General features: G+C 43.8%; 1 protein-coding gene across 1 annotated transcript in view; it reads right to left on the minus strand.

Moving 5' to 3' along the window:
* Window positions 1-21,541, minus strand: part of gpc5a (glypican 5a) — a 157,573-nt gene that overhangs the window by 77,434 nt on the left and 58,598 nt on the right. The window contains exon 7 of the mRNA XM_085355834.1: window positions 5,686-5,806. Coding sequence (XP_085211960.1) covers window positions 5,686-5,806 — 121 coding nt within the window. The remainder of the gene's footprint in view (window positions 1-5,685; window positions 5,807-21,541) is intronic.

Raw genomic sequence — 21,541 nt, forward strand, 5'->3', positions numbered from 1 at the left:
TCGTGGGAGCGCCTTATAGGCGTTGCCAGGCGCATTCTGGATGCAATGTTGTTACGAACTGAACAAACACGTCTTACTCATGAAGTGTTGTGCACCTTCATGGCCGAGGTGATGGCAATTATTAATGCAAGGCCTCTTGTTCCCATATCCACCGACCCTGACAGTCCTGCAGTACTCACTCCAGCAGTGCTACTAACGCAGAAGATGAGTGCTGTGTCCGCCCCACTTGGGAACTTCTCATCAGGGCAGCTGTTTGGGAAACAATGGAAACATGTTCAACTCCTCGCTGACACTTTTTGGAAAAGGTGGAAAGGAGAATATTTGTCCACCTTACAAAGTCGTGCAAAATGGACAGAGACTAGACCTAATGTCAAACAAGGAGATGTGGTCCTGCTAAAGGACCCCCAAGCCAACAGGAACGAATGGCCCATGGGACTAATAGTAAAAACATTCCCCAGCAGCGACAAGAAGGTCCGAAAAGTGGAAGTGCGGACTGTAAAAGATGGGACTGTTAAAATGTTTCTCAGACCAGTTTCAGAGATTGTTGTTTTGCTTGCAGAGACTGAATGAATATTCTTCAATGCTAAATGATGTTTGAATATGTTGTATTGATGTTTATTGTGATATAATGTGTGTATATCAAGCGGGGAGTGTTATGCCTTTTGGTCAAAAGTCAGTAGTTAGTGCATAGTCTGATTAAGTTACATAAGCAAAGTGATAAATAAGTTCAAAGTTAAGAAATATTATAAGTGATTCATGCTAAAAACAGTTAAAATGTATGGGTTCGTAATTTGCTCAGAGTGAGACATCGTTATCACAAGTGATCTTTGTATTCTATGTGCGGAAATGGGAGCGAGGGAGCGCTCTGATCATTAACCTATCTTTGACGTATTTTCTCCGTTAATGCCGTGAAAAGTGCTTCGGCAGTATTAAAAGAGTGAACGAGTTCATGTACACGCTAAGAGTGCCCTACACGCTTGTACCTTGGGAAACGTTCGTCTTTGTGAGTATTAATATGTTCAGAGATAACTTTTATATGTGTTTACATGGAGTGAACTGCGATGCTAATGTAACGCACGTGTTAAGCTAGGCTAATCAGTAAGTTTGTCATTAAGATGTGTGTTAGCTAGCAATTTATTTTCATTTTCTGTATGTTTCAGTTACAAATGAGAAATAGCAAGGAGAAGCCTTGAGAGAGATAAGGCTTTAAAGGATCTTCATTAAAAGCAAGAAAGGCAAGCCTTGTGTGGAAGATCTCCTCTATTTTGTTCGCTAGCTGTCTAGCTTCACATGGTCACGTGTCGTGAGGGCAGCATAAGGTTTTCAGCAGCTTAAATAAGTAACTTATATAAGACTCGCCAGCTGGATGCACAGAATGGTATCAGCTGATCCACAAGCCTACAGTGGGGCAAAAAAGTATTTAGTCAGCCACCGATTGTGCAAGTTCCCCCACCTAAAATGATGACAGAGGTCAGTAATTTGCACCAGAGGTACACTTCAACTGTGAGAGACAGAATGTGAAAAAAAAATCCATGAATCCACATGGTAGGATTTGTAAAGAATTTATTCGTAAATCAGGGTGGAAAATAAGTATTTGGTCAATAACAAAAATACAACTCAATACTTTGTAACATAACCTTTGTTGGCAACAACTATAGGTCTTTACCAGGTTTGCACACACAGTAGCTGGTATTTTGGCCCATTCCTCCATGCAGATCTTCTCGAGAGCAGTGATGTTTTGGGGCTGTCGCCGAGCAACACGGACTTTCAACTCCCGCCACAGATTTTCTATGGGGTTGAGGTCTGGAGACTGGCTAGGCCACTCCAGGACTTTCAAATGCTTCTTACGGAGCCACTCCTTTGTTGCCCGGGCGGTGTGTTTTGGATCATTGTCATGTTGGAAGACCCAGCCTCGTTTCATCTTCAAAGTTCTCACTGATGGAAGGAGGTTTTGGCTCAAAATCTCACGATACATGGCCCCATTCATTCTGTCCTTAACACGGATCAGTCGTCCTGTCCCCTTGGCAGAAAAACAGCCCCATAGCATGATGTTTCCACCCCCATGCTTCACAGTAGGTATGGTGTTCTTGGGATGCAACTCAGTATTCTTCTTCCTCCAAACACGACGAGTTGAGTTTATACCAAAAAGTTCTACTTTGGTTTCATCTGACCACATGACATTCTCCCAATCCTCTGCTGTATCATCCATGTGCTCTCTGGCAAACTTCAGACGGGCCTGGACATGCTCTGGCTTCAGCAGCGGAACACGTCTGGCACTGCGGGATTTGATTCCCTGCCGTTGTAGTGTGTTACTGATGGTGACCTTTGTTACTTTGGTCCCAGCTCTCTGCAGGTCATTCACCAGGTCCCCCCGTGTGGTTCTGGGATCTTTGCTCACCGTTCTCATGATCATTTTGACCCCACGGGATGAGATCTTGCGTGGAGCCCCAGATCGAGGGAGATTATCAGTGGTCTTGTATGTCTTCCATTTTCTGATGATTGCTCCCACAGTTGATTTTTTCACACAAAGCTGCTTGCCTATTGTAGATTCACTCTTCCCAGTCTGGTGCAGGTCTACAATACTTTTCCTGGTGTCCTTCGAAAGCTCTTTGGTCTTGGCCATGGCGGAGTTTGGAGTCTGACTGTTTGGGGCTGTGGACAGGTGTCTTTTATACAGATGAGGAGTTCAAACAGGAGCCATTCATACAGGTAACGAGTGGGGGACAGAAAAGCTTCTTACAGAAGACGTTACAGGTCTGTGAGAGCCAGAGATTTTCCTTGTTTGAGGTGACCAAATACTTATTTTCCACCCTAATTTACGAATAAATTCTTTACAAATCCTACCATGTGAATTCATGGATTTTTTTTTCACATTCTGTCTCTCACAGTTGAAGTGTACCTCTGGTGCAAATTACTGACCTCTGTCATCATTTTAAGTGGGGGAACTTGCACAATCGGTGGCTGACTAAATACTTTTTTGCCCCACTGTATGTGCATTATCAGCAGTTATCAGCTGGTGCACTGCAGTTGTTAGGGTTCACTTGACTTTCGGGCGGGCCTGAACTACAGTTATGGTCAGTTTATAAACTGCCAAATATAAAGTACTCTAGGCAGTATGGGTCTGTTCTGGGCCCACCTCTCCTTATGTATGTAAATTGGGGGTAAAACCTGAGGACAGCAGTGAAGACCCCCTTAAACAACACCCAGCACTTTCACAAGGTTGCATGGAAGGCCAGGGGAAACGTGAGCAGCAGACCTCCAAATGGCATTGCAAAAAGCCTGTTTGAGCAACGTGACATGCTGTAAGACCAACTGACTTCACACAGATTTCCTGCTCTGGGGTAACATAACAGTGATGTAACATGTAGGTATATATGTGCATGCAGTAGAAGCTAAAACTGGAAAAGATGGCAACTCACTGGCTTAATTAGGGAAGCTGCCAACGACTACATTACCAGTCAATTAAAAGTCAGTAAGACTGTAAAAACAATCAAAATTAAACGTAAACTAACGAATTAGATCTGCATGTAGGAGTCATCTGAAGCAGCTAAACAGCAAATCCTCAAATATACTCATATTTGAAATGTTGCTGAAAATATTTGGCTTTCTGCACAGTGGAAAAAAAATTGCAGACATAGCTGTTTGTATCGATCAAAGTGCTGCAGAACCCCATGGCTACCACCAGTTCTGCTTTCACTTTTGCCTCTTTACAATGAGAGATGGATGCTGCCCGGTATATTGATTTCAAAAGGTGATCTAATCCCTTAATTAGAGATCCCTTAAGGTCTATTTAGGCTTTCTTACTATCTATTCATTTTCTTCCACTTATCCAATTCAGGATCGCAGGGAGGGGGCTGGAACGTAACACACAGAGAGACAAACAGCACTCACATTCACACCTATGGGCAAGTTAGAATCACCAGTTAACCTCACTAACTGCATGTCTTTGGGTACAACATGCAAACTCCACACAGATGTTGGCTTCGAACCCAGGACCTTCTCACTACGAGGCAACACTGACCATCGTGCTGCCTCGGTGTCAAACTACATGTATGCCATTTTTTTTATGCACTGCACAGAGAGCCAAAAATTTCTGCAACATTTCAAACATGAACATATTTGAAGATTAAATGTGCTTAGCTCAAATGACTCCTACATGCAGATCTGTTAGAGTGTGCTTAATTCTGGCTATTTTTAAGACTCTTTCTGACTTTTAATTGACTTTTAATGGAGTCAAATGACCAAAACAATTTACTGCCAAAAATGACTGCAGATTTAAGCGGTGTGTTTTTGCAAAGACAAAAGTACAGCGTGGTTCTTGCAACTGTCGCCAATGTTTCTGTTTATTGTGTTGTTGTTCCGTTTGATAATCGTTTCCTTATGAATGCTTCTCATCCTTAGGTCTCTCTTGTAAAACAGACACCCGAGAGAGAATCTTAATGAGACTGGCTGATGAAATAAAGATTTCATAAAACAAATGTGCCACCGTTAGACACAAATCTTTAGCCATATGTCATGAAGTTGATGATATTACTGAAGATCAATCTTGCAAACTGACAGAGATACAGAGGATTCAATGAGCAAAACGCTGATCATCGTTTGGTTTTTAATTCTGGCTGAGTCAAAGACAGCAGACTGACAAAAAAAACCCCAAAAAAGTGTGCTAAAATAGCCGAGTGTGCTACATATAGGATTTCAAGTTACATTAACTCCGGGGATTATGAATGACTGCATAATATAGGCTCAGCCGCTGATCATCCGTTTCATACTTACTTGGCAGCAGAAAAACAATTTCTGAGTCTTTCTCCATTAAATAAAACATTCACAGAACCACAAGGTAAGAAGCACATTTAAGATGCCAGTAGCAAAAAGGCACACACCAAAAGATAAATACATAGTGAATGTCAACGAGGCAGATCAGGGACTCTCAAATGGTTGTGATATAGATTTATGTGTTCTGACATCCCACAGATGGTGTGAATTAGTCAGAGAGGGGGTGCCAGCATGAGGTCAAGAGAGATGACCTGGCCTTCAGCCTGCCACTTGGGAAACCAAAGCAACAGACATGTGAAGCTGCCACTGCTGCAGTGGAACAACCCAAAGGGAAGCTATGGCAGCTGTTATTGGAGCTGCAGAAGAGAGTGCTCCCGTAAACTGTTCTAATCTCATCATCGTCAGAGGTAAACAGCGCTGAAAGGAGCCACAGCAGCACAAACGTGCATAAAAGCAGAGGGGGTGATAGAAAAGCTACATTGATTTTGACAAAGAGCAGAAAAAGAATTGTGTAAATATAAGGACACACAAAGCGGATCAAATGGGTTTCTAAACGTGTAATGATTGATTTTTTTCCCATTCATTGCCTAGAAATGATTTTGCATTTGAGAATAGTTTTCAATAAGCCAGTGCTTACCGGTAATATGAAGGATGATATAAATGAATTAATTTGTTGAGAATCAAAGGTTGAGGCCTTCAGCTTTACGAGCAGCTAACAAAGGACGCCTACCGTAATGTCTCATAAAGGTGCCGAGAAGCACAGAGAATTACCAGATTGCCTCAGGAGGCAGTTCCCATATGTCTGACAGAACGAGGGGTGGGGATGTCGACTTTAAAGGAAGGGAGAGACCCGTTTAATGATGAAATCATAAAATCCTGTGTAAATATGTACAAAGCACTGGCGGTTCTTACCTGATTGATGTGCTTGAGCTTGTCAATGATCTGATTTATGACGGGGTCAGCTCCTTTCACTTTGACTTCGGGGTTGGCGATCTGAGCTTTGATTCCGTTTCCGACCACACGGAGAGTGTAGCTGTGAACACAAGAACAGAGGACAGAGGGTCTGTAAATATATTCAGATATATTCCAGTCATTTTAAATAATACCAGTGAGGTACATTTCACAGATAATTCATATAATATCGTTTTTATAGCACTTTTTTTTAACCTGTGCAGCGTTTACATGTCTTGCATAATGTCCAACATATTGAAACAATTTCACACATTTTCATCGGCTGGTTTACAGACAGAACCACATCTCACAAGAAACATGCAGCTCAAAAAAAGGTCTCAAAGACTTTGGAGTCAGACCTGTTACAGATCGTCAACTTTTCTTTAATATCAGGTGTGTTTCCAGAATCACTAAAAACTGCTGTAATTAAACCTATACTGAAAAAGGACAATCTTGACAAGACACAAATGAACAACTACAGGCCGATCTCAAATCTCCCATTTTTAAGTAAGATCATTGAAAAAGCAGTTTCTCAACAGCTCAATTACTTCTTAAAACAGAATAACTGCTATGATGCCTTCCAGTCAGGTTTTAGACAGAACCACAGCACTGAAACCGCTCTGACCAAAGTGTTTAATGACATATGTCTGAATACAGACAGTGGAAAAATGTCAGTCCTAGTTTTACTGGATCTCAGTGCAGCATTTGATACAGTTGACCACAACATATTACTCAAACGACTGGAGAACTGGACAGGTGTCACGGACCCGGCTCTGGAGGACTCGGGGGTCCGTGACCAGTTTTGACTGTTGTTATTGTTGTTAGTATTATTATTATTTGGTGATGTGTGTTTTCTCCACAATGCTGTGTTAGTCTGTGTCCCACTCGTATGTATAGGCAGGGTGTGGGTGTATACGTGTGTATGTCTGCGGGTGTGGCTGGAGGATGGAGCCCAGCCACCTGCAGGCCTGATGGGTGTGGCCCTGCGAAGGACTGGCCACACCTGAAGTTCCTGCCACACCTGTTGGTGATCAGGGCTCGTTGGGGGAGCTACTTAGGAGAGTGTTGGAGCTCCCACCGGCGCGGGATCATTGAATTATCGTACCAAGTTAGTGTGTCAGCATATGTCTGTGTTGTTCGTATATGCCCGCCGAGGGTTAGTGTTGATGGCTGCCTCTATGGTTTCCCTGCAGGAGGAAGAGTGGTCCAGAAAGGCAGCACGCACGGGGTGTGCGGAAACACAACAGCGGGGAGCACGAGCACGAGCACAGACGTCGGAGGGAAGCACGCACACGGGGTTCAAGGGAGCAACGGGGAGTTATTGTGTTTACAGTTTTTCACTGTGAATAAAGAGCACTGTTTGCATCGCAGAGTCTGCGTTTTGGGTCCTCCTTTCCCCACATCCCCACGGTCTGCCAGCCAGACCGTGACAACAGGTCTTTCAGGAACTGTACTAAACCGGTTCAAAACATACTTAGAAAACAGGAAATACTTTGAATCAATAGGTAACTTCACATCTGAGCAGACAAGTATCACATGTGGAGTTCCCCAAGGCCATATGGAGACAGAGGTTCTCCCCAGGGCTTCCCCAGAGGCCGAACTGGAGGCCTCAGTTGCCTCTGGACCCCTGGAATTTGTTGAGCCAGCTGTAACATTCTCATCCTCTCCACCCTTCATAATAGCCATATCACCCTCAACTCAGTCCGCTGCCCAGCTAGTAACGGAGTCTGCTGCCCAGCTGGTGACCGAGTCTTCAGTCCGGTCAGCCTCTCACCTTCATCCTCAGTTGGAGGTCGATATGCCTGCTGGACCACCTCTGCCATCATTTCACCCGTCTGTCCCTGCATCGTTGGCCAGTCCACCGGGAGCAGCGGCCGCACCATCATCACCTCCTCCCTCTGCAGCTACTTCTCCACCAGAGTCCCATCAGACTGCAGCGACCGCAGCACTCTCGGCTTCGCCATCTGCATCACCTACTCTACCTTCACCTTCCCCACCTGCAGACACCGCATCACCATCTTCACCTCCAGATCGACCGTCAGTAGCTGTAGCGCAGCCGGAGGTGCTCAGGGTGCTCGGAGAGCGGGAGGAGCCCGCACCGCCAGCTGTGGAGCCCTGCGAGCCGGAGCAGGAGCCCGGTGAGCCGGAGGAGCGGCTCAGCGTGGCGGAGCAGGAGCGGCTCAGCGTGGCGGAGCAGGAGCCCTGCGAGCCGGAGCAGGAGCCCGGCGAGCCGGAGGAGCGGCTCAGCGTGGCGGAGCAGGAGCCCAGCGAGCGGGAGAAGCTCGATCTGCCCGAGCCGGAGCTCAGCGAGCGGGAGCCGGAGCTCAGCGAGCGGGAGGAGCTCGCTCTGCCCGAGCCGGAGCTCAGCGAGCCGGAGCTCAGCGAGCCGGAGCTCAGCGAGCAGGAGCAGCTCAGCGAGCAGGAGCAGCTCAGCGAACCACCAGCAGAGGAGCTCGGCGAGCGGAAGGAACAACCGGCGCTGCCAGCCGAGGAGGAGCTCGGCGAGCCGAGGGAGCTCTCGCTGCCAGCCGCCGAGGTGGAGCTCTCGCTGCCAGCCGCCGAGGTGGAGCTCTCGCTGCCAGCCGCCGAGGTGGGGCTCTCGCTGCCAGCAGCCGAGGAGGGACCCGCTCAGCCGGAGCCGGAGGTCAACGAACCAGCGCGTCATGAACCGTGTGCCACACCTCGCTGTTGCTCACCGGAGGAGCAGCACCGCCACCGGACCCGTGGCAGGCCGCCTGGGGAGCAGCGCCGCCGCCGTCGGACCCGGGGCAGGCCGCCGGAGGAGCCGCAGCGCTGCTACCGTCACTGGATCCCGGGCAGGCCGCCTGGGGAGCAGCGCCGCCGCCTTCGGACCCGGGGCAGGCCGCCGGAGGAGCAGCAGCGCCGCTACCGCCTCTGGATCCCGGGCGGGCCGCCTGGGGAGCAGCGCCGCCGCCGTCGGACCCGGGGCAGGCCGCCTGGGGAGCAGCGCCGCCGCTACTGGGCCCGGGGCTCGCCACCGGAGGGGCAGCAGTGCCGCCGCCACTGGAGCAGTGGCAGGCCCCCAGAACCGTTTTTCTGCTGTTGCCGGACCCGTGGCTGCCCGCCGGAGCTGCAATGTCGCCACCATTGGACTCGAGGTAGGCCCCCTGAACTCTTTTGTTATGTTGATGGGCTGCCTGAGACTGTTTTGTGGCATTTTTTCTTTTTGTTGCTCCGCTGCGGGATGCGCGGTCGGACTCTGGGACTGTGACCATGGGGGGGTTGTTTTCTTTGGGGGTTTTTGCTTGTTTTGGTTCTGCCCTCCGTCCTGGACCTCCCGCCGCCCGCCCTGGGTTGGTTGTACTGTTTTTGGTTTGTGTTTTTGGGTCGTCGGGAGCCGACCCTTAGAGGGGGGGTACTGTCACGGACCCGGCTCTGGAGGACTCGGGGGTCCGTGACCAGTTTTGACTGTTGTTATTGTTGTTAGTATTATTATTATTTGGTGATGTGTGTTTTCTCCACAATGCTGTGTTAGTCTGTGTCCCACTCGTATGTATAGGCAGGGTGTGGGTGTATACGTGTGTATGTCTGCGGGTGTGGCTGGAGGATGGAGCCCAGCCACCTGCAGGCCTGATGGGTGTGGCCCTGCGAAGGACTGGCCACACCTGAAGTTCCTGCCACACCTGTTGGTGATCAGGGCTCGTCGGGGGAGCTACTTAGGAGAGTGTTGGAGCTCCCACCGGCGCGGGATCATTGAGTTATCGTACCAAGTTAGTGTGTCAGCATATGTCTGTGTTGTTTGTATATGCCCGCCGAGGGTTAGTGTTGATGGCTGCCTCTATGGTTTCCCTGCAGGAGGAAGAGTGGTCCAGAAAGGCAGCACGCACGGGGTGTGCGGAAACACAACAGCGGGGAGCACGAGCACGAGTACAGACGTCGGAGGGAAGCACGCACACGGGGTTCAAGGGAGCAACGGGGAGTTATTGTGTTTACAGTTTTTCACTGTGAATAAAGAGCACTGTTTGCATCGCAGAGTCTGCGTTTTGGGTCCTCCTTTCCCCACATCCCCACGGTCTGCCAGCCAGACCGTGACAACAGGTCTTTCAGGAACTGTACTAAACCGGTTCAAAACATACTTAGAAAACAGGAAATACTTTGAATCAATAGGTAACTTCACATCTGAGCAGACAAGTATCACATGTGGAGTTCCCCAAGGTTCCATCTTGGGACCCTTTCTGTTTAACATTTACATGCTCCCACTGGCACAGATTATAAAGAACAACAAAATAAACTATCACAGCTATGCAGATGACACACAAATATATATCACAATGTCACCAGGAGACCGAGGCCCTGTACAGGCTCTTGGTAAATGCATTGAGGAAATTAATGACTGGTTGTGCCACAATTTTCTCCAGCTAAACAAAAACAAAACTGAAGTAATAGTCTTTGGCGCCAAAGAAAAACGATTACAGGTCACCAGAGAACTTCAATCTATACATCTAAAAACCACAAACCAGGCGAGAAATTTGGGTGTAGTGATGGATGCAGACCTAAACTTAGAAAAACACATTAAGACAATAACAAAATCAGCTTACTATCACCTCAAGAATATATCAAGGATAAAAGATCTGATGTCTCAACAGGACCTGGAAAAACTAGTCCATGCATTCATCTTTAGTAGGCTTGATTACTGTAACAGCATCTTTACAGGTCTACCTAAAAAATCAGTCAGACAACTACAGCTCATTCAGAACTCTGCTGCTCGAATCCTCACTAAGACCAAAAAAGTGGACCACATCAGTCCAGCTCTGAGGTCTATACACTGGCTGCCTGTCCGTCAGAGGATAGACTTTACAGTTCTGATGCTGGTCTATAAAGCTCTGAATGGTTTGGGACCAAAATACATCAGTGACCTCCTGACCCAGTATGAACCTTCCAGATCCCTCAGGTCATCTGGATCCGGTCTTTTATCAGTTCGCAGAGTCAGAACCAGACACGGAGAAGCTGCATTCAGCTTTTATGCTCCTTATATCTGGAACAAACTCCCAGAAAGCCTCAGATCAGCTGAAATACTCAGTTTATTTAAATCCAGGTTGAAGACTCACCTGTTCTCAGCTGCATTTGAATAAAGCACCAAATCCACACTTTTAAGCTTAAATTTCAAAACTTACATTTAACCACTGATTTTATCTACTGTTCTGATTTTATCTGTTTTGATTTTATCAAACACGTTCTCACTCCCAAAGCGTAACATTTTACGCTAGGTGACAAATCGTCAACATATTATGTTTTCGGCTACCCACCATGTTCCTAAATGACGACCTCGGAAAAAAGAGGAAATATGAGAACCGTCTGGACTCCATCTACACATGTTCGCTCTTTTTCATCAAATCGCTTATGGTTAGGGCTAGGGATAAGGTTAGGTTTAGGGCTGGAATACAGGGCTGGAACGCCTATTACCGCGGGAGCGTCATTGCACTGGATTCCAGCCATAACCCGCCGCGTACCATAAGAACGCCGAAGGTCTCCTTTCGCATTCCTCAGGAACGCCGCGGGACGTGACAAAACATCGACATGTTATGCCTCGGGAGTGAGAACGGGCTGGATTTTATATACTGTTTTGTTTGTTTGTTTGTTTGTTTGTTTGTTTGTTTGTTTGTTTGTTTGTTTGTTTGTTTGTTTGTTTGTTTGTTTGTTTGCTTGCTTGTTTTAATCAATTTTAAATCATGCTTTTTATTTGTTTTTGTTTCTAATGTCTCTGTAAAGCACTTTGAATCACCTTGTTGTTGAATTGTGCTATACCTTGCCTCATAATGACATCTGATGAGCTGCAGTGTTATGTAAAAGTCTTGAGCCACCTCTCATTTCTTTATATTTTGTTTTCTTTGATTTTTTTTAAGTGGTTGTGAGAACTAGTTCTAGGAAAAATCTATTTTATTTTGTGTCTTTGGGCACTTTGTTATTAGCATATAATTTCTTCCTGTCTCTTTAGTGTATCTACAAAAATGCCAAAGATGACACAGTTTGAATAAAACAGTGTTTTTTGCAAGAAAATATCAGTTTTCAGCTGTTAGCTGAAACTTGAAAACTTGGCTGAAAATCCCAGCATGGTGTCCTTAAAAAAGCTCGACAAGTGGAGAGCAAAAGAAGAGGCAATCCTTAAAAAAAATCTATCTACAGCAGACGAGCAATATCTAAAAGTCATGTTTCTAAGGAATAAAACAAAATCCAGCAAAGACCTCACACAGGGCCTGGGAGATGATCCTTCAGCTGATCCATCTACTGTTCACTGAAGCCTCATCAGAAATGGTCTCAGTGGAAGGATGGCTGTTCCTTCTTAAGGAAGGGAAACAGGCAGAAAAGGCTGAGGTGTGCCAAATTACACAAGAACTGACCTGAAAATCAGTGACTACAGGTAAATGGCCTGCATTTGTATAGCGCTTTTCTAGTCCATAGGACCCCAAAGCGCTTTACACTACAGTCAGTCATTCACCCATTCACACACTGGTGATAGCAAGCTACATTGTAGCCACAGCTGCCCTGGGGCGCACTGACAGAGGCGAGGCTGCCGGACACAGGCGCCACCGGGCCCTCTGACCACCACCAGTAGGCAAACACGGGGTTAGTATCTTGCCCAAGGATATTCGGCATGCAGCCAGGATGCAGCCTGGGATCGAACCACCGACCTTCTGATTAGGGGCTGACCTGCTCTGCCACCTGAGCTACAGCCACCCACTAAGTCTGATGGAGTAATGAATCCACATTTGAAATATTTGGTTTAAATCGTCATCAATATGTACAGAGGAGGAGAGGACACTGTGAGTGTATAAAACCTGGTTTGGAGCTGCATTTCAGCCAGTGGTGTTGGGAATATTGTCAAAAATGATTATGAACACAGAAAAGTACCATTAGACTGTGATCCACCATGAAATACCATCTGGAAAGCGTCTGATTAGCAACAGCTTCATTGTTAAGCATCAACACTCATTGATTGGCCTCTCAGATGAGATGCTAACATTTTTGAAGCAGGGTGGGATCATCTTGACAAAGAACAGAACAAAAGGCAGCCAACATCCAAATAAGTGCTTTAAATGTCCTTCAAGAAGCCTGGAGAACTATTCCTGAAGACTACTTGATGAAATTACAAGAAAGCTTACCTAAGAGAGTTCAGGCTGTGTTGAAGAATAAATGTGGTCACACCAAATACTGACTTTCCAGCTTGTTAGAATTGAACAAACTCTGTTTTTTTTTCTTATTTACTGTATTTCCATGCACATTTCAATTAATATCTGCACCAACTTCCCATTTTCCCAGCAAAATATGAAGAAATGAGCTCAAAAGACTGCCTAGTTTTAACAGTTACTGCAGCAGAGAAAAGAAATCTACAGCATAGAATACAGAGACTAATCAAATAAGACAAGAAAAAACTTTACATTCTATTTATCTTCATAAGTAGTTGGGAAATATACCTTATTGACTTATAAAATGCAATAAAATGTAGTAATAAAAAGTCAATAATATATCAGGGAATTTTCTCCATCACGTATTTTCACATTCAATTTAAGCACATTTTACAGTTCTACTAGCAAACACAAGTGTTGCTTTATAGTGACAGAGCTGAATGAAAATTCATATGAAAACCACCTTATATGAAAACATATAACCTTAACACAATATTACAATGTGTGAACATTGTAATATTGGTACTTAAAGTTTAATTAAATAAAGTATCAAAAAGTACTGTCAGCAGTAACAGCAGAAACTTTCACACTGGAAGAAAATTCTAATATCATCGTGTCTTCTAATGGCAAGTAATACTAAACAATGATAAATATTCTGAATTCACACTAAGGTGACAGTAGAATTACTTTGCAGCCATACCCTGAGGTTAAAGAGGGATTTGTGGTATGGAAGAAAACATCATTCACTGCACATTTGTGCAGATGCTCATATGTATCTAAGCGGCTATCGCATTTATGGTTTATGAAAACTATAGCCTGTATGAATCCTCATAGAAATGAAACGAATATGTAGCAATATAGCTGTTCAGCATACAACATCGGCCCTTGTTTTAAAGCCGTTCATTGTTGTCATAGCTTGGTAATAGGCTTCAGTTTACCTCAAGGACTCCTCATTCTTTAGCCTGACTGCAGTCTGTCAGCTGTAATGCTTCTGACTGGACACAATTCACTCACATCTCAATTTACAGTGTATCATTCAGTCAAACTGGTAGATCAAGGTAAAGTCAGTCATTGCTGAACAATTGCTGAGCTCTTTGAGCTTGTCATCCGACACAGAATGAGGTGCCGACCCGGGCGATCGCTTTGAACTTCAGTGCTCGAGAGTTAAAAATAAAACAGAAGACGCAAGCATGCTGCTGAGGTGGCGGCAAACTCCAGCTGAGTGTGATCATCAAGAAACCCAAGGTCACAAAAAATACTCTTTTTTTAAAAGAAAAAAGGCCTTAGTTATTTAAATGCAAAGGTGACGACACAATTCAAATTTAGTCAAGAAGCAATTTTAAGATTAATTACCTGCAAATCAGAGCCTCTAAATGTAATTAGTTTGAGAAGAAATGCTGGCCAATCCATGCCCCTTCTTTACTTTTAATCAGCAGTTACACTGTTATCATTCTAATTACATTATCAACATATTTTTTTGTTTCTGCATTCTTTCTTGTCTTCACGTAGTCTCTCTGCTGTCTGTCTTCTGACAGCAGCTTACAAAGAAATGTCAAAGTCAACATTTAAAATATGTGGACAATAGAGCTATTAAAACATCCAAATAACAAAATGAACCTCAAAGATTCTCCATCATGCATTCGTCATGTCATTAATCTCTTAAAAATAAATTATAATATCAAAAGTTAGAAGAATCATATTGTTCCTCATGCAAAGGATGACGTGATATAAATAAAGGGGATTTTGGTAGGGCGGTCATTGTCAGCACTCCTTGCACACCATGTAATTACCGATGCATAAATAAGCTATCAGGCAAACAGTCTAATCGGGAGGCGAGCAGTGTTTGACACGAACTCATCAGCAAACACCTTTTGCACGTGGATAAAATTGATTCCTTTTAAAACAGCTCTTCCAGCTTTTGTTGTCTGCGTGCTCACAATTTTTACTATGAACCACAACAAAAATTGATTTTTGCTCCGGGTACTTAACATCATCTTTTGAAAAACAAAAAAAACGTCATTCAGAAGCACACGGCTGTTTTACAATAATGGGATCCAGCACTTTGAGACCTTTGTTTTTTTTTTACCAAATGGCTTTAAAAGCAAAAAATAAATAAATACATCTAAATTGTTGTGTTAAATTTACTCCTGCAAAATTCAATGTCTATAACCAGCAGTGCACTCCTCTGTAGGCAGCCTGAGACAGCACAGACACCTCGCTGGAGTTCACATGTGATGTTGGTGTCTTTGTAGGAGCTGCTGTGATAAATCCACGCGAGGGCTACGCAGACGCTTCTGTGTCCATCAGCCATCGGCGGCATTAAAAAAAAAAAACTTCAACAGCATCAAAAATGCAACAGTGACAAAAGTAAAGGAGGTCATGTAACCATGTAGGAAGTAAACTAACAATTTACTAAAAGTTTCCACTTTGGTTTTAAAGTTTGTTTGGGTTTTTATTTATTAGTTAGACTTCTTAACGCTATTTAATATATCACATTTTCAAATTTGTATTGCATGTTGACACACTCCTCTCCATTCATCCATCCAGCTCTTCCACTAGGAGCCAGTACGAGCTGTCATGGGCCAAAACTATTTTATGTATCCGTCTACTGTATATCCAATAACTGCAGTGCTGTGTTAGCTCAGCGCTGTATGCATTGGCTGGAGCTTCATGCTTTGGGACTATAGCTGCAGCTGAATCTTGTACACTATAACTATGATCCACTGCTTCCAGCTTTGTTTAATCCCTGGACACACCTGCAGAGATTGAAATTGTGTGTAGGAAGTGGAAAGAACAAAAGTCCTTGTTGGGTCTGCCCTACCGTGAAAGGTCCACAGGAAAAGTAAAAAAAAAATAAAGTCAGTATTAAAGAAAGATTACTAGGTCCACGTGCACTTGTAGCCTTTGATAATCTCATAAAATCCCCCTTCATTACCTATAATACTGTCTTTTTCCCTCTTTCTGATTGGCTGCATATTGAAGAGATTACATCAGAGCCATCTGTGCTCACGTCCACCCAATGAAAATGTGACAGCTACATTTCTGCATGAGAAAACATGAAGGTGAAATCTGCATACATCCTTGAATTGGGATGTAGTTAAATATGGATTCTAATATAAAATGGATGTCCATACATACCCACACACATACTCACAGAGTCAACTCATCTAGCATTCACTAAGAAATGTATTTCATTATGCCACTGGGATCCATAACCTGAAACGCATGCAATCTCTTGTAACACGCTGCACGGCTGGCAATGCAACACTAAGGCTCTCGGGAGGTTGCAACACCAGAATATAAGAGGTGAGCTCCTTAAAAAGTGTCAGAGATAAAAACATTGATCATAGCCATCATATATTCTTCAGGGTGAGTAAAAAAAAAAAAAAAAAGCACACCGTAGCACCAAACACAACCTGCAGGAGGATATCAAACAGTTGAGCGATTGCCTGTGTCTCTGTAGACCAGCAGCAGGATCCTATAATCCATATCACTCTCCCCAAAGGGACGCTTGGTTTGCATCTCATCTCTGCTCGCCCTGCTGTTCAGGGTTAGATTGAAAATTTCAATCATTCTATTCGTGGTTCCCATTCCTGTCCCATTCAACTACACTGTACTGTAGGTGCAACACATTCACATCCAGAACAAAGCAATCTCAGGCCTCTTTTGCTTTGTTCCTTGACTTCAGGACAGAGTAGGATAGGTACGTCAAAGTAATTTACTCTGATCACAGCACAGGAGGAGCATGACTCTTCTGCAGACATCAGCAGCACAGTGCACTACAATACCGGGGCCTTGCATAAAACAGATAAAAGCCACCGTGTGTGATTTGATGCGTTCCTTTTGTGCAATCCATGTCCCATATTTTGGTCCTTTTTGTCCTTTGATTAAGGCTGTGATAAAAAACTGGACGAGAATTTGGCTGAATGTAGCCATCTTATTTTAAAGAACATGCCTTTTTTTCTAAGGGGATATTTCTTCCCACAGCTTAATGAAGATTCGGTGAAGAAAACATTACTGGTTACTTTAGGACTAATGCATTGCTAAAAACTATTTGCATTTACTATATTAAAAATGCAGGTCGCAGGGACCTTTCAATGAAACTCTTCAAATCTATATCTTACGTTAAGACTAATTTAATGCCTTCACTTTGGCATGGAAGGAGATTTTGCAGGAAGCTTTAAAAAAACTTCAATGATGTTTACTGGAAATAAGTTCAGGCAATATACTTGGCCGGGTCATAGCTGTAATATTCTTCTCCTTCCAGGCTTCTCAAGACTGGGAGACATAACCAAAAGGCATCTCTATAAATGTCATCTGCAATCACCTTTTGCGCTCATGAAGCCCCAGATCATCGTATTACCAGATTTATCCGTCACTGCTGGAAGTTTACACTCAGTATAGTAGACCTGAGGACCTGAATTCCAAACATCCTGGATTCAAATTAATCTTGATGAAAATGTATCAATTTTTTTTAAACTTTAATCTTGCTTTTTTGTTAAGTGCAAATAGTTGTTTTCTTCTTGAACACATGTATAAGGCTGAGAGGTACTGAAACTTTAAAAAAAAAAGGTGTGGCACAAACCAGAAATGTAAATCTAAAGAATTGTTCTTTAGCGCTGCAGCTAAGGATGGGAATCAAGAACCCAGGAGTTCAATTCCCTGGAATTTTTTAGTCCGCCTGCCTGTCGATCCCGATTATTGGTTCTATTTGAGCGTGTGCTACAATCATCTGATTTCAGTTCATGTGTTGGAGGAGGAAAATAGCAGCACAGTCTACAGCGTGGATATGGACTTTACTTTTATTGCACAAAAGGACGAGAGTGCGATAGTAAAGCGGTGGTGAAGACAAAAACGACTGCATCGTGCTGCTAACCCAACTTTGGCTCTTCGCAAGCACCTGCACAGACAACATGCTAACGCTAAGCTAGCCATAAACCCAGAGTGATGTTAAAGCAGAGTGAATGTCGACCCCAGCCCAGCAGCCAAACCCTGAACTTTAACAGGTAACAAACTGATGAGCAGTCAGGCTGGAGCCTCTGTTTCCACCTATTTTAAAGCCGTTAAAGCCTCTGTGTGGGTTTTCATCTTTGCTTTGTGCCGTCGGCTTTGTGTTCATACCTAAATCCAAAGAAAAAGATCATATGTGTGTCCTCATTAGGATAGGATTTGTGTTGTGGGGGCGATCGTGGCTCAAGAGTTGGGAGTTCGCCTTGTAATCGGAAGGTTGCCGGTTCGAGCCCCGGCTCGGACAGTCTTGGTCGTTGTGTCCTTGGGCAAGACACTTCACCCGTTGCCTACTGGTGGTGGTCAGAGGGCCCGGTGGCGCCAGTGTCCGGCAGCCTCGCCTCTGTCAGTGCGCCCCAGGGTGGCTGTGGCTACATTGTAGCTTGCCATCACCAGTGTGTGAATGTGTGTGTGAATGGGTGGATGACAGGTTGTGTAAAGCGCTTTGGGGTCCTTAGGGACTAGAAAAGCGCTATACAAATACAGGCCATTTACCATTTTACCATTTGTGTGTGGGACTGTAGGCTTTATACTGTCAACTGATAATTATAAGACCACGGGTTTCAGGTCATTTTGCAGAGACATGCAAAAATAATGTAACATGTATAATAGCAAATTACTTTCTCCTTGGAGTAATTAAGTAACATACTGCATTAATTACATTAAGTACTTAATACATTAAGTATGCTTTAAAGAGAAGCGTTCTGTGTAATAAATGCATTCTTGAGTAACAACCCCAACACTGATCACAACAAAGGGGGGAAATGCCTCCAACATGCACAAAAACATTTGACCACACAGCACGCAATTAATCTGCACAAATGTAATGCCTTTGATATGCTGCTTAGAGATGGTGGTGGCTCTCAAAACAGTGATCAATCCCCATCCCTAGCTGCAATCAACACATTTAAAAAGGTAAAAAGTTTTACTTTGAAACTTTCAGGAACCTCCAGCAAACACGCAGCCGTTCAGGGAATGGACATTTTCTCCAGTTTACTGGTCTGTAGGCCAGTGTGAGTGGGGCATTAATATTAAGTTGAAATTCACTCTAGGAAGCTCAAAATAGTTGAACTAACCCGTAGGCTTGAGTGAAAATTCTGAGCAGTAACGCCTTAAATGTCACTCTGTTGTATATGCTGCTGGATGCACTGTAGATCTGTATTTCTATTGGTCAAGAGAGTTGGTTCATAATTCAGCCATAATTCAGAATGGTGCTCCTTTTATTTATTTATTTTTGTCCTTAATTTACATTTTAAGCTTCATTTTTCAAAAAATTCCTGCAAACTGAGGCACAGCACTCCACTTGTTGTGATTTCTGGAAGCAGTTTGGTGATAACTGCCAAACACTCATCGTTTAACTAGCAGGTCACAGGCTGCTCGAGCTACTTTAGATCAATTAGTATGCTTCTGACGCCTCGGAGATATCAATCACGGGTTGCAGCTGAGCATCCATCTTAAAATCATATAATATATGATTGTATTTTATATAACGGCGATAAATAAGACAGCGTTTGTTATTTTAAGCAAAAGCTGTCAGATTTATTTTTTTCCCTACCCTCATATGATAAGACGACTGCTTAAAACTATTAGAAGATAAACAGCCATCAGTGTTCATTTGAATTTGAATCTAATTTCCAGCATCTTTCCATCCATCTATACAGCTCGTGTGCTCTTTGTTTTTTAACATTACGCCGTGAACAACAATCAAAAATGATAAAGGGGAAAAAAAGAAAGAAAACAAGCTGGCTGTAAAAACACAGAAATGTCTTTTTCCTGAGAGCACTTTCATCAAAATGTTATGGAGCAAGTAGTTCAGCATCCCAGGAGACGAAGGAGGCAGACCACGCACACTGTTCATGGTTGGCTGAGTGAGAAACAAAGCAGGCCTGCAGTTAGTAGGCTAGAAGGCAATACCTGCCTTTCAGTTGTCACAAAGAGAACAAAAGTCCTTCTGGCTCATTGCCGAGTGTGGAGAAGATCTGGGGGAGCCCGGCACTTCAAAGGAGCCTGTCCACTTAAGCTCAACAGAACAGAAAATACTTCAGGCATAACAAGCGAACATATGCAGTTTAATGTATAAAAATCAACAATAAGGCTGCGCCTCGAACAAACATCTGCTCGTTACCACAAAGCAGACTCGATGTGAAAATAAGGCAGAAGAGTCTAATTAAATACTACATCGAGACTACCACACATCCTACATAACACAGGAACATGTTTAGGCTCCATAACACATACAGTCAGTCAAGATCTTTCAAATATCTGCAAGAATGTCACATTTACTTCTGACTGACTCATGAATTAATTGACAAAAACCTTCACAGACAGACAGAAGGGATTAATATAATCGGGATTATGGGGTTTGCCAGTATGTGTATCTGAAACTGTGTACCTTTACTGAGAACTGTGACAAAGAGGATAATACAACAGCAGTCAACTGTGCTTCAGGCAAAGATTTTGCTCCAAACATCACTACTGTCATGTTTGTTCCAATTACTAGAAAGCCCTGAGCCTTGAAGTTGTATTGACTTGTGCCAGAGAGACACCATGGAATTAGTCAGACAGAGCTGTTTGAGCAATGTGGCAGCGGTAATTAATATGGTCTGGTAGTCAGTCAGTGGTTAATGGGCATTTTGTGTCAGAAATCTGTACTTACACTGCTCTTGGATACTGGAAACTGCTCATATGAACAGACAGATTAATTATGGATTTATAAACAAAAAGTTGTCCAGGGCTAAAGAAAATAAAAGGCAGACTGTGTAAGTGCACTCTAACAGCAGTGGAGCAAACACACAAAAGCTGGAGTTCTCAAAGTTTTTGATGACTGAGTGCCAATTTAGGGAACCAGCGAATGATCAAGAGTCTCAGGAAGACACGCAAAATACTTTCAGTGTTTTTGATGTGTCGGTTCAGAGGCTGATGGCTGATGCTGGTAATTGTCCTTGCTGTGATTTCTGCAGGGTTTGGTTTTTTTAATCATCAGTGAGGTGACTGTTAGATTTCTTAAAACTGGCTCTGTTTGTCAGAGCTAGGAAGGGTTAGTCTGCTATAATGGCTACAGCAAGAAAGCGTAAACACAGCTATATCATATATCATATGCGCAGGCTTTTACTGATGAGAAAATGAGAACAAAAACACTCTTCAACACAGCCTGAACTATCTTAGGTACGTTTTCTTGTACTTTCTTTAAATATTGTTCAGGGATATTTCTCCAGGCTTTTTGAAGGTCATTCAAAGCTCTTCTTTGGACGTTGGCCCCCTTTTGTTCTATTCTCTGTCAGGATGATCCCACCCTGCTTCAACAATGTGAAGACTCTGGGGAGCTCAATCCATTACTGATAGTGTCTCATTGCATGTTTTTCTATCCAGGTATGCTTTTTAGTGTTCACTGTCACGCTGAGAAATGAAGCTGTTACCAATCAGAAGCTTTCCAGATGGTATTGCATGGTGGATCACAAACTGTCAGTATTTTTCTGCATTCATACTTCCATATGTTTTGACAAAATCCCCAACACCACCGACTGAAATGCAGCCCAAAAACCAGTGACACAGCCTGCACCATGCTCTGCAGATGGCCGTGCACACTCACTGCTGTACCTCTCTCCTGACCTCTTCTGTACATATTGATGATATTTTGAACCAAAAATTTCAAATTCATCACTTCA

The sequence above is a fragment of the Diplotaxodon limnothrissa genome, linkage group LG1 (assembly GCF_057381915.1).
Source record: "Diplotaxodon limnothrissa isolate DT_005_m linkage group LG1, D_limnothrissa_male_GT1.1, whole genome shotgun sequence".
Classification (NCBI taxonomy): Eukaryota; Metazoa; Chordata; class Actinopteri; order Cichliformes; family Cichlidae; genus Diplotaxodon; species Diplotaxodon limnothrissa.